General features: G+C 37.8%; 1 protein-coding gene and 1 long non-coding RNA gene across 2 annotated transcripts; one reads left to right on the top strand and one right to left on the bottom strand.

The window, feature by feature from the left end:
* Positions 1 to 1,363: 1,363 nt before the first annotated feature.
* LOC128249823 (uncharacterized) lies at positions 1,364 to 5,657 on the top strand. The gene is made up of 4 exons (XR_008265949.2): positions 1,364 to 1,384; positions 1,536 to 1,625; positions 4,809 to 4,874; positions 5,497 to 5,657. It is a non-coding gene; the product is annotated as an uncharacterized LOC128249823 (long non-coding RNA).
* A 2,314-nt stretch (positions 5,658 to 7,971) lies between these two features.
* Positions 7,972 to 10,014, bottom strand: LOC149131989 (uncharacterized). Its single transcript, XM_089365706.1, has 4 exons — positions 9,873 to 10,014; positions 9,649 to 9,738; positions 8,673 to 8,787; positions 7,972 to 8,095 (listed from the first exon to the last, which is right to left on the bottom strand). The coding sequence occupies exons 1-4, from the start codon at positions 9,955 to 9,957 to the stop codon at positions 8,068 to 8,070; spliced, it is 318 nt and encodes a 105-aa protein (XP_089221832.1). The 5' UTR covers positions 9,958 to 10,014; the 3' UTR covers positions 7,972 to 8,067.
* Between the last annotated feature and the right edge of the window lie 3,376 nt (positions 10,015 to 13,390).

Here is a 13,390-nt window from a genome sequence, read left to right as displayed (position 1 = left end):
GTCTTGTGTCATCGTTTGACATAAATGCCTGCGGTGAGACTGATAGATCAGCCCAAGGCGGCGGATTTTTCTTTGAATAACCACCATTGGCATAGCGAAGAGCGATTCGCATGTATAATTAACTACCAGTCTTATAGAAGATAGCTTACCATGGTCAGCATATTCATGTACAGAGGTGCACGGTCAACTTCGACCATAGAAACCTTAGACACACGGTAAGTGAAAAGCAAAGATGATAAGTTGGTCACAGTTGAATTGCCTTTCGTTTATTGGGTTGATTGATCAGAGCTCATTTTATCTTACATTCTCTCGTCGCTCCTACGAATAAGGATTGAACAAGATACAGTTGTACGAAGTTCTTCGCCGCGAGAGTTATGAAGAAAGTTTGAAAGCGCTCTGTGCTGGTGTCTTGGTTTTCTGAACAATCTGCACGATGAATGTTATAGTAGGCTTGGTTCGTGCAGAGCCAATCCAATCTCTCGTTCCCCATGCTTGTATTGTTGTGGTGGAAATAGTGTGACGAACCCAGTAGTTATCGAGATGCAGGATTTGTATGCGGAGTTACCTTCTCTTCGATGGTAATAGACCAGCATATACTTGTGCAGAATATGGTCAACTTCGACTGATGGTCGCCTTATGTAAATACTAAACACGTTGTATGCGAAAAGCAAAGAAGATGAGGTGATCATGGTCGGAGCGCCTTTTGATCACAGGGCTTCGTGATCGGGCTAATTAGTGGTCAACCACCATGCCATCTCACAACGCGTACTTTGTAAGTGGACAGGATATGTTATGAACCTCTGTAATCCTTTTAGATCAGAGATTATATTAACACCATTTGATGTATCGCTCAAGGTGCGTAGCAGAACAGAGTAGTTCCTTGCTTAAGTGCCCATGACGGATCTCATGAAATACCTCCATGATGCACTAAATAGGCCATATATTGGTGGAAATACTCCAATAAGATCATGTATCTGATGTAGATGACTCAAGTTTCTGATTCATACAGGACAATGAGGGTGACAATTTCCTTATGCACAAGTACCTTCATGTCAGTCCAGTTGACTTTGTCTCGGTTTTGAAAAACTAGACTTATATTTGAAAATGCCCAGTGGTAGTTTGTACACCAGAAAAAACAAAAACAAACACGACTGATTAACCCCCTAAAGTTGCAAACCAAATATTTATAGTTTACGGCGATATTGCTGGAAACTAAACAGCTGTGAGTCTATTTCTCTCAAAACTTATCTTTAATTAACTTGGTTCAGCTGATTTCGTAAAGTTTACAGAGATATGAGAAAATACAGATGTTAGTCAAAAATAATTTACTATATAAAACCCCTTGCTCCCTTTTTTTAACAAATTGTATCCCACATACATTTCAGTGAGTTTTGCTTGTAGTTTTTAGTACATTTCAATGACTTTCCTTATTTCTTCTTTCTAGCCTAGAACTTCAAATTGACATACTCTAGTAAGACCTTATCTATCTATCTATCGATTTGTCTGTCTGTCTGTCGTTTATTTTTATTTTTTAGACATGAAGCTCGTCCTTTTGTTTTTAGTGTTGCTTCCCATCGTCTTCTCTGCCAGCCTCTATGATGAGGAGGTCGACAAAAGACTTAATGGTAAGTAAAAGCAAATCCTTATAGAAATATTTTGTGTATCAGAATGATACAGTTATGATAGTATGACATTGTTGTTGTTGTTGTTTAACCCTAGGTCAACGCCGGTCGGGCAGATTTGTCCGTTACCAAAAGTTTTTGCAGTTGTGACAAAATAATGGTCTTCTCGAATTTGCTAGTCCACCACGCTTACAATAATAATGTTTAAGGCGGCAGCCTAGCAGAATCGTTAGCATGCTAAACAAAATGCTTAGCGGCATTTCTTCCGGATTTATATTCCGAGTTCAAATTCTGCCGAGTTCTACTTTACTTTTCATCATGCTGGTGTTGATAATAGAAGTACCAGTTGAGAACGGGGCTCAATGTAATGGACTAGCCCCCACCTCCCCTAAAAGTTCAGGCTTTGTGACAATTGTAGAAAGAATTATTACTATTATTATTCTAGTTTTTATCTTTATTATAGGCACTAAGGTCTCATTACAAAGAGGGGGGACATACAAGGACAGACATTACAATACAAAACGTGGGGTACATAAAGCGAATGATAAAATGAAATGAGTAACTTACAGTATGATGATGGAATGGCTTACGAGTCCTCCAAAGCTCGCAGTTTCATTTAACAGTCTTCTTATACAGTTCTTATACAGTTTATTTTCTTCTACGGTTCATTCATGATTATTTGTGGCCTCAATTCCTCCGTCGTTACTACGCTTGGTAAGGTGTTTATAACCCACATACAATCCACTTCGTTGGAAATCAAATCTGTTCGCTTCTCGCAGCTTCTTCACTATACATTCATATTCTTTATTGCCTACAAGGGGCTAAACATAGAGGGGACAAACAAGAACAGACAAACGGATTAAGTCGATTACATCGACCCCAGTGCGTAACTGGTACTTATTTAATCGACCCCGAATGGATGAAAGGCTAAGTCGACCTCGGCGGAATTTGAACTCAGAACGTAGCAGCAGACGAAATACCACTAAGAATTTCGCCCAGCGTGCTAACGTTTCTGCCAGCTCGCCTTCTTCACTATACATTCCTCTACCACTATTGCTTTTGTGTCTTCTTCAAACGTTCTGGGTTCTAATTTCAGTCGTACTAATCCTTTTATTTTGGATATCGTTTTTTCCGCCTCCAAATTCTTTCTGTAGAAAAGTATTGTTCTAATATTTTTAAATTCTGCCTTTCCAATTATCTTTCCTTCCAGCTTCGCTTTTTCCTTCTGTTCCATCATCGCATTCCGCCAATTTACCCACTTCTCCTTTGTTGTCAAATGTTTTTCCTGCTTTGTGTATTGGGTTTTAATCTCAGTCACGTTTTGTGCCTCGTTATAATTTCCATCTTCCATCATCCTTTTTTCCCCCTTTCTTTCTTTTTTGGGGACTTTTGCGGCGATTCAGTCAGCATACGTTTTCTATCTTCAACATTTTCTCCATCCTCCTCGATCTCTTCCTGCTTTTCTTCTACCTCCTCCTGTTCGGTCTCCACCAATTCCTCTTCACATACCCCCGTTTCTTCTCCTTCGTTTTCTTCTACAATTATCTCTCTGCGAGGACACACCGCCTGCATGTGTCCTCTACTTCCGCATTTGTAGCATGCGGGTGGCCTTCCCTCCACCACGATCCTCAGTCGGGTGTCATCGGGGAGCACCAACTCCTCTGCGATATTATGTAGGTCCGGTAGGGTAATGTGGGTTAGAATTTCTACCCCAAAACCCCACCATTTGATTTCTTTTGACCTTTCCACCTTAATTATTTTCACTTCGTCTTTACACTTGCAAATCACCGCTGCTACCAACCATTCCATGTCTATTTCTAGCGGTACTCTACCAATTCTTATTCTCGCCGCCCTTCTGCCGCAATATACTGGTAAAAGGGCCCGCTCTTCTGTTCTCAAAGGCATGGTAGAGTACTTCTTTGCTCTTTCCTCCGTCTTGAAATAAACCTTCACCGTTCCGTATTTCCTTCCTCTCATAAATAGTACAACTTCCTCCATAATTTCTTTCAAACAATTCTCAATCACTTCTGTCTCCGCAATTTCGATTTTCTTGGAGCCAATATTCAAAGTTTTATATGTAATAATTTTTCTCTCGGCTTCCTCCATTATTTCTTTGGGTGGATTAACCCGCAAACAGTCTCCTTCCTTCTTCAAATACTTAAAATGTCTCTTCAAGTTTTCCATTTTAACGTTAACTTCTCTCATCCCCATGTCGCTGGATGGCCGGCCGCTGGCAACAGCAGCTGCGTCGCTGGTAGTCATTTGAAACAACTACAGCAATGACTTCCAACAACAAAATAATTCAAATGAAACAGGAACAAAAATAACAGCCACAATTCTTCAACAATTTCAAACAACGATATTTCTTAACAAACTACTCACGCTCTCCTTCAAAACACGACTCGCCGATATCATATTTTTTATTACGTGCTTCAACTGTCCAACCGATCGCATTTCTGTATTTGTTGTAGGAAATTAGTAATAATGGTACACCCCATCCACGGGACAAATGAAATAACCTAGTCATTATAAATGAAGAGAGTTGGTGTTCGAATTTTACGAAAAATCGTAAATGTATGGAAAATTTGTTGCTAGGTTTGCTCGAGTTGCAAAAACAGCAACAGCAACAGCAACAACAACAGCGGAATTTCTTCTAAGTTCAAATTCTGCTGAGGCTATTTTGCTTTTGATCGGTTCGGAATCGATAAGACAAGTACTAGTTGAGCACTGAGGTTGACATAATCGACTTCCTTTTTCCCTCAACAATTTGCTGGCCTCGTACCGAAATTAGAAATAATTATTCTGCTTACCGCTAAAACCCTGTAAATCGCCAATATTTCATATTATCGATTGCTGATTCGATTACATTCCTTGCTACCTAACTTATGACGTTAAGAATGGCATGAATGTCATGCAATCTCATACACTTCTCCATTATAAATACCATCATGACTTTCCCTGTATTATAATTAAAATTCTCGAAGTTACTCAGTTAAACATGAATGACAAATTACGTTGTATTTCTAAGTTCTGATGGCTTCCAGTATAAAATACCGCAGCTTTCGATTCTGTCTTTCGTTCTCCGACTTCATTCTCTCTCTAAAACTGTGTGGACTCCTTCTACTTGTGTTAAAATCCAACATTAGAAACATCATTATTCAACATTTGTTCTAATTTCTCTTACAGTCATCGATGTAATTAATCACATCAGACAAATTTCTGGGCGTTCTTGTGTGGCGCAGCCTGTAAAATGTAAGTCAATACACAATGTATACACACGCACGCACGCACAACATTTGTTATTTTAATGGTTGGGGAAATTCACTTTCAGAAGAATCCGAAATATCGCCAAATATTAAACTTTCAATTTTTTTGCCTCCCTGTCGGTTGACGACTCCTCGCCAGACCAAGTTACACTTTTCGGCATCTTGCCAGCAATTAATGTTTCCCCCAACAAGGGAAAACACACGATAGTTTTCGAACGAAGACCATTACACAAATAATTATAACAAGAACAATAATTATAACAGGAAATAACACAAAAAACAGTCAATAGAAACTTGCACTTACTATACAGACGCACTTCCATAATAATTACCAATAAATCCAAACTCACACAGACGAAATACTGCTAAGCATTTCGCACGGCGTGCTAACGTTTCTGTCCGCTCGCCGCCTTTCTGTGAATGAAATATTAAACGGAGACTGATTTTTTTAATTTTTAGATGAACTTTGAGAATTTCAATGTAAAAGATAAATCTTGTGCTAAACGTTACGATACATGACGGCATTTCTTATTCGATAAACAATACAAGAAGTACAATGTTTAATAAACTTCAGTCTAAATTCTTTTGTTTTCTTTTATTCTTTTCAGTGTCTTGGGCAAAGGAAACGGAAACTAACTGGAACAAAATCGCGATAAATTCTGTTAATCGTAATGTCTAACATAAGGTGAAAAGAAACTGCATCACACACACACAGATTGTGATTTTACATTTCCTTGTGTTTTAAATGAAAATAAATTGTTTGTTACTAGTTGTTTTGTTAGTTTTTTTTTATATTTTATTTATTTATCATATATTATTGCCGTGAATCACTCAGTTGAATACAGGAGTTATCGAATGGATTGCTGATTGAGTATCGAATAGTTCAAATCACGCCACTGAATCTGCTCGTTCCTACGACGGAGACATGACATCGGTTAAGAATGAAACAGTTACAGGAGTTCCTTGAGTATTTTCAAGCCTACACATATATTACTGACGGAGTTGTTAAAACTGATCTATTAAAAACGTTCCACTTTCTACACCAATGCCAGTTTTCCAATTTTCCTAAGACATATCTTACTGAATCGTACAAGTATAAGCTGAGCAGTTCTTGCAAGGTGACCGTAAACTTGTCTGGCGACCGCGTGAGCTACATGTTTATTTTGAAGTGAATTCTAAGGCGAGGTTATATAACCACTACTCTAGCTTTCGGTTGGAGGAAATGGCTAATTGTACCTCTTTATCTTGGCTACTCCACTATTTAAATTTGAAGTTTATTTAAATTTATGCAGATTATAGGAGGCTCCATACAATCAATGTCCATAAAGTCGATGTTGTACGTGGATGTATTCAAAATTTTCACCTTCTGCATTAATATCAGTTTTCCAATCTCTTAAGACGTATCTTGCTAAATCGCACAAGTACAATCGAAGCAGTTCGTAGAAATGATGTACTACTTTTCAGCCAAGCAAAGGCAGCAGCAAAGGACAGAACGGCTACTTTATGTAGGTGTGTTTGCTGTATTCGAAGGTATGTTAAGTTTATGAAAGGAGCAGCCTATTTGGATGCTGCAGTTGGCGGCCAGCGGCCAAGTGTAATTCTTTAAACACTGGTGTTTTCTGAAGATTGCAATAAACCTTATCAACCGGTGTCAGATTCATATCTGATATCTTCACATTAAAGGAGTCTCTACACAGTTGCACCGCTTGCTAGAAATAGCCGCCAAATTTCCTTTGTCTCATTTTTAAAGAATGTGGGGAGACAACTAAAGCTATAGATTATTTTCAGACATTATTGGAGTACTTGAATCCAAAACATCTAACATAAATTGTAAATGATTTCGCAGAAAAGACAGTCAGTTCATGACTTGAATATTTGTTGAATTGTCACTAACTTGGGACGAAATAACAAAACGTCAAGAATAACAAAAAAAAAAAATAATAACAGCAAAATCATTTCGGGATGGAGAACATCTATTGTAATTTTTAAGCTTTTCAGGGCTGAAGTGACAAAAGAATTAAAGCGTCGACAAAAAGCTTTGTGGTGTATCTGCCCCTGTTTACGTTCGGGGTTGCAGTCTCGCTGAGGTCAAGTTTGTTTTCATTTCTCTAATGTCAAGTATCGAATCAGCTTTAAGAACTAACTCCCAGCCGCCAAAAAATGCTGATCTTGTGCTTCGATCAGAAACAATGATGGCAACCGGGTAGAATTGTTAGTGCGCCGGACAAAATACCATGAGGCATTTCTTCCGACTCTTCATGTTCTGAGTTCAAATTCCGTCGCTGAGTATTCTTTCGGTGTCGATAAAATGAAATATCTGTGAGATACTGGGGGTTAACATAGTCAGCTAGCTCTCTCCCTCCAAAATTGTTGGCTTTGTATCTAAACTAGAGACAAGTCATTCTCAGATGAGTTCTCCTGGGATGTTTCCAGCCATGTAGGTCCTCTCTCTATATATATTCCTATTAGAGGTACAAGGCCTGACATTTTAGGGGAGTAGAGCTGTATCAGCCTTTGCCTTTCCCTTGGATAACATCAGTGGCGTGGAGATGGGGTTTAGTGTACGCAAATGTATTGAATGTTTCTGATCATAGGTCTGCTCGATGAAGATTTTGCTACATTAACTGCTGGGTGTATATATTTTACGGTAATTTGCATTGTAAGTTCAAATCCGGCAGATATCGACTTTACTTTTCTTTCTTCTGAGTTTGAGCAAAAAAATTAATACCTGATTCATGGGTTGGTTAATAGGTTCAGTCTAATCACTCATATGAATGATTAGCTTGGGTTGAGGAATCAATGTTTCCTTTGAAAATAATTCCATCTTCGCCACTTAGAGAGGAAATGAAGCTTAACTGATGTCATGTTTCCGCCGTAAGAACGAGTTAGAGACTCAGTCAAATTTCCACTTGACAAGTCCAGTCATGCATACAATTGGCTGACATTCAGGGAAGTAACAAAAAAAAAAAGAAAAGAAATGAAATGAAAATAAAAATAGAAAAATAAACTGACAAATCAACAAGTGACAGACAATTTATTACTATTTAGAACACAAGGTAATAAATAAATAAATAAATCAATACATAAATAAATAAAATACTCTTTTTTTGTGTAATACAGTTTATTTCATATTACGTTACATATTACGGAAAACAGAATTTAGAATGATGTTTTTCCGGTTAGTTTCCGCCGCCAGTTTTCTTTATACTGAAAAAAAAAAAAGAAAATCAAAGAAAGAATCCAGTGTAAAGTTTAGCAATTATTGTATTCGTTGCATAACTTACCGAATAACAAATGCAATCAATTGTTGAGAGGTTTGGCTGGAAAATTTATGCTTTAAACTGGAATTCTTCTGATTTACCTCGAAATCAGTCTCCCGTTAAAATTTCATTCACACAAAGGCGGCGAGCTGGCAGAAACGTTAGCACGCCGGGCGAAATGCTTAGCGGTATTTCGTCTGTCTTTACGTTCTGAGTTCAAATTCCGCCGAGGTTGCGTACTGGGGTCGATCTAATTGACTGGCACCCTTCCCCAAAATTTCGGGCCTTGTGTCTAGATTAGAAAGCAATATTTCATTCACATAGGAAGGCATGGTCGTTTGGTTAAAAAGCCCACTTTGCAACCACGTAGCTTCGGGTTCTGTTCCATTGCGCGACACGTGAGGTGTCTTCAACTAGATCCCTGAGCCAGCCAATACCATCAAAAGGCATTTGATCGACGGAAAATGTCAGGAGGTTTGTTGTGTGTGTGTGTGTGTGTGTGTGTAAGTTGTGTAGTAACTTACAATTGACAAGCTGCTTTGCAAAAGAAATCCGGGAAAAGAGGTATTTCTTTGTGACAAACTGGCTCACAACCTTCACTCAGATCCAGGTTTTTAAGATGGCGAATTAGATCGTTGACTGTAATAATAAATTAGAAGAAATGTTGAATAATGATGTTTACAATGTTGAATTTTAAGATAAGCACAATTATGGGAAGAATACTGACCGAGAGACTAAAATTGAGCCAAAACCTGTGACATTTAAAATACTGAAAGCCAGCAGGTCTTAAGACACGACTAAATGCTAAACTTGCTTTGTTTTTCATTATTGTGTAATATGGAGGAGAGCGGGATTATGAGACAGGGTTATTCATAATGGCATTTACTGTGGAAGATCTTATGAGATTGTACGACATTCGTGCCTATTTCAACGTCATCAGTGAAGTAGCAAGAAAAGTCATCGAATTTGCAATTGATAATGCGAAGTATTATCAGTGACAAATAGAATAATTATTTCTCATTGTGGTAGAAGGCCAGTAATATTGGAGGTAAAGAAAGTTGATTAAGTCGACGGTATTGTTCAAATTGTACTTGCTTTTTCCACCCTGAAAGGATAAAAGGTGTAGTCGACTTAGATGTATTTCGCCCGACGCTATGTTCTGATTTCGAATTCAGCCGACGCTGACTTTGCGTCTCATCCTTTCGGGGTCGATGAATTTAAGTACCAGTTGATCATTGGGATCGATATAATCGACTTTTCCCCTCCCTTCAATTTCCGACCTTGATTCTATAGTAGGAAGGGTTATTGTAAACGTAGCGAACTAGAAAATTCTAGATCATTGTTTTGTCACAGCTGCAAAAACCTTTGGTAACAGGCAAATCCGCACGACGTTTCTTGACCTGGGGTTAAACAACAACAACAACAACAACAACAATAACTGCTATCATATCTATCATTCTGACACAGAAAATATTTCTATACGGTTTTGTTTTTACTTACGATTCAGTCTTTTGTCGATCTCCTCATCATAGAGGCCGACGGCGAAGATGGTGGGAAGCAACACTAAAAACAAAAGAACGACCTTCATGCCTGAAAAATAAAAATAAACGAGAGACAGGTAGATAGATAGATAGATAGATAGATTAGAATGTATACAGATTTTTGTTAGAGTCTAGGGAAGAAATAAGAGAATTTATCACAATGCACTAAAATGCAAAACTTACTGATTTCCGTATGGGACGTGTTAAAGAAGAAAGAAGGCATTTTATATCGTAATTCGTGGCTGGGTAACATCTGTGTTGTTCTCATCTAAGACGAAAACCAATGAAATCGATTGAAGAGAAGCGGAAATTGCTGAGATAACCAATTGAAAGATAAGTGTTGAGGAAAAATATACACAAACCATTTTGATACCAATAATTACGTTCTGAGCCATAAACGTTTGACTATGTAAATTTAAAGAATTATTAAATAAGTTGTTTTTGTTTCTCGCTTTTTGTGTGTGTAGGTGTTGCCCCCAGGTGCCTTCAAATAATATTTGAGATTTTCAAAACTGAGACAAAGTCAACCCGTCTGACATGGCAGTTGCTATCCTCGTTTCCTCTACGGATCAGAAACTTGAGTAATCTGCATCCGATATCCGACCATATTGGAGTATTTCCACCAACATATGACCCATTGAAACACATCATGGATGTGTTTCATGAAGCCTGCCATAGGCACTTAAGCAAGGAACTATTTTGTTCTTTTGAGCAATATATCAAATAGTGTATGAGTAGCTCTGATCGGAAAGGAATTAAGATCACGGCCAGTCAAATGTACACGTTTTGGGACGGGATTGTCATTTCTCACTGATTAGCTCTGGCACTGGACATGATGTTAAACTTCTTCCTGGATTGAGGTTCTAGGGATTTGAGAAGAGAACAACCTTTTAGACACCCTTGTTCCTAGCTCTACACATCCTCGGAAGAGAGCTCGCTAGGGTCGCAGTCGTGGATTATTTAGTATGTCACAAAATTGTCTCAAGCACATCACAATGGACTAGGGACTGTTAGCTCTTTAGCTTCCCTTCAAAGAAAAGGTCTCTCCATACAAATCCTTCATCTTGATAAGTACTGGACTCGTCGCGTTCGTTGCATCGGACCAATACATGCATGAAGGACGAAATAATGGTTTGGTTCTGCACAAAACATGCCCACTATAATGGCATTCAGTAAGCCAAGACACCAACAAAGTGCTTTCAAACTTTCTTCATAATTCTCGTGACGAACGCCTTTGTACAGCTTTGACTTGTTCATTCCACATTCACCGAATCGAAGTAAACCTCTGATAAAAAATAGAAACGAAATAAAAATAAAAATAGAAAAATAAACTGACTAATCAACAAGTGACAAACAATTTATTACTATTTAAAACACAAGGTAATAAATAAATAAATAAATAAATACATAATTAAATAAATAAAATACTATTTTTTGTGTAATACAGTTTATTTCATATTACATTACATATTACGGAAAACAGAATTTAGAATGATGTTTTTCCGGTTAGTTTCCGCTGCCAGTTTTCTTTATACTGAAAAAAAAATCAAAGAAGGAATCCAGTGTAAAGTTTAGCAATTATTGTATTCATTGCATAATTTATCGAATAACAAGTGTAATCAAATTTTGTAAGGTTTAGCAAAAGAATTTGTGTTTTAAATTGAAATTCTGATTTACATCGAAATCTATCTCCTGTTAATATTTCATGCACACATGAAGGCTTGGCTGTGTGGTTGAAAAGCTCGCTTGGCAACCACGTAGCTTCGGGTTCAGTTCCATTGCGAGACAGCTGAAGAAAGTGTCTTCAACTGGATCCCTGAGCCGGTCAATGCCTTCAGAATGAATTTGACCGACGGAAAATGTTAGGAGGTTTGATGTGTATGTGTGTGTGTGTTTGTGTGGGTATGTGTGTATGTGTGTGTTTGTGTTTGTGTGTATTCGTTGTGTAGTAACTTACATTTGACAAACTATTGAACAAAGGATATCCGCGCCGACGGGCATTTCTCTTTCACAAACTTGCTCACAACCTTCACTCAGATCCAGCTTTTTGAGATGGTGAATTACATCGGCGAAGTATCGGCGACTGTAATAACAAATTAGAAATAATGTTGAACATTGATGTTTACAATGTTGAATTTTAAGATAAGCACAATGAATTAGCACAATTATGGGAAGAATGCTGACCGAGAGACTAGAATTGAGCCAAAACCTGCGGCATTTAAAATACTGAAAGGCATCAGATCTTAAGACACCACTAAATACTAAACTAGCTTTGTCTTTCATTATTTCATTATTGTATAACGTGGAGGAGCGGGATTATAAGACAGGGTTAATCATAATGGTATTTACTGTGGAAGATCTTATGAGATTGTATGACATTCGTGCCTATTTCAACTTCATCAGTGAAGTAGCAAGAAAAGTCATCGAATTTGCAATTGATAATGCGAAGTATTGGTGACTTACAAGTTTCACAGTGACAAACAAAATAATGATTTCTCATTGTGTTAGAAAGCCAGCAACAACTTGAGGTAAATGAAAGTTGTTTAAATCGAAGGTTTTGTTCAGCTTGTACTTGTTTTTTCCACCCTGAAAGGATGAAAAATGTAGTCGACTTCGAGGGCATAAAACACGAAGAAATGCTGCCGTGCATTTTGTTTGGCGTGCGAACGATTCTGCAAGGTCGCCATATCAAATAGTATTTTTAAAAAACATGAACGATTAGGAAATTTGGGAAGACTAATGATTTGTCACAGTGGAAAAACCTTTGCTGACAAGCAAATGTATTCGATCGCTGTTGACCTAGCGTTAAACAGCAACAACAACAATATCATGTTATTATATCTCTCATTATGATGTACGGAGTATTTCCAGAAGATTTTGTATTTCTTACTTGAAAATCTTTTGTCGATCTCCACATCATACAAGCTGGCAGCGATGACGATGGGAAATATCACTAAAAGGAAAAGGACGAGCTTCATGCCTGGAAAACGAAAATAAAGTATAGTTAGAGAGCTAGATAGCAGTGGTGAAGGTTGACTTGGAAACTAGAGTATGCAATCTAACTCCCATCGCCCCACCCCCCACACAGGCATACACTCTAATGTTGGGCGTATGGGGAATTTCCGAGTGTTCCACCCTCCCCCGTATTTTCCGTGGAAAAGGAAGTATTATATGCTTTGAGATATGGGGAGTCCGAAAATGAAAATATCCCCCCATAACGATGCACCGTTTTGAAGTATTGATAGTTAGTAAGACACGAGAAACGTACATACAAATATTTCCAAAATATATACAGGAATCACGTGATTAGTACGCATAAAATTCTTGAGGCTGCCCCTTAATATAAACAGTGTCAAATTTGATTAGCCTGTTTCAATAAGGGTTCTTTTTTTTTTTGCACAAACCTTTTGTAGCATTGGCAGCACCTCATCTTCAGTTCCGCATCAATTTTTCACGCATAAGGTCGTGTACCACAACTACTACCGCTTAACTTGTATATTCAAAATAAATCGACAAAACTTAAATTCTACCAAAAGTTGTGTAGTTATTCAATATTTTTCTTTTTTCATGAGTTTATAGAAAAGATCTAGATCCCCCCCCTTTTTTTATAAAAATTATTATCTAATAAAAAAAAAAAAGCTTTTCGCCTGTAGCTACCGCTCAAAAAATTTGAAACGGAAATACTCCCACTTCTTATATCG

This window comes from Octopus bimaculoides, chromosome 18 (genome assembly GCF_046866305.1).
Source record: "Octopus bimaculoides isolate indiv1 chromosome 18, ASM4686630v1, whole genome shotgun sequence".
Classification (NCBI taxonomy): Eukaryota; Metazoa; Mollusca; class Cephalopoda; order Octopoda; family Octopodidae; genus Octopus; species Octopus bimaculoides.
The sequence above is the reverse complement of the archived record's forward strand: the minus strand, read 5'-3'. Positions and strand labels throughout refer to the sequence as shown.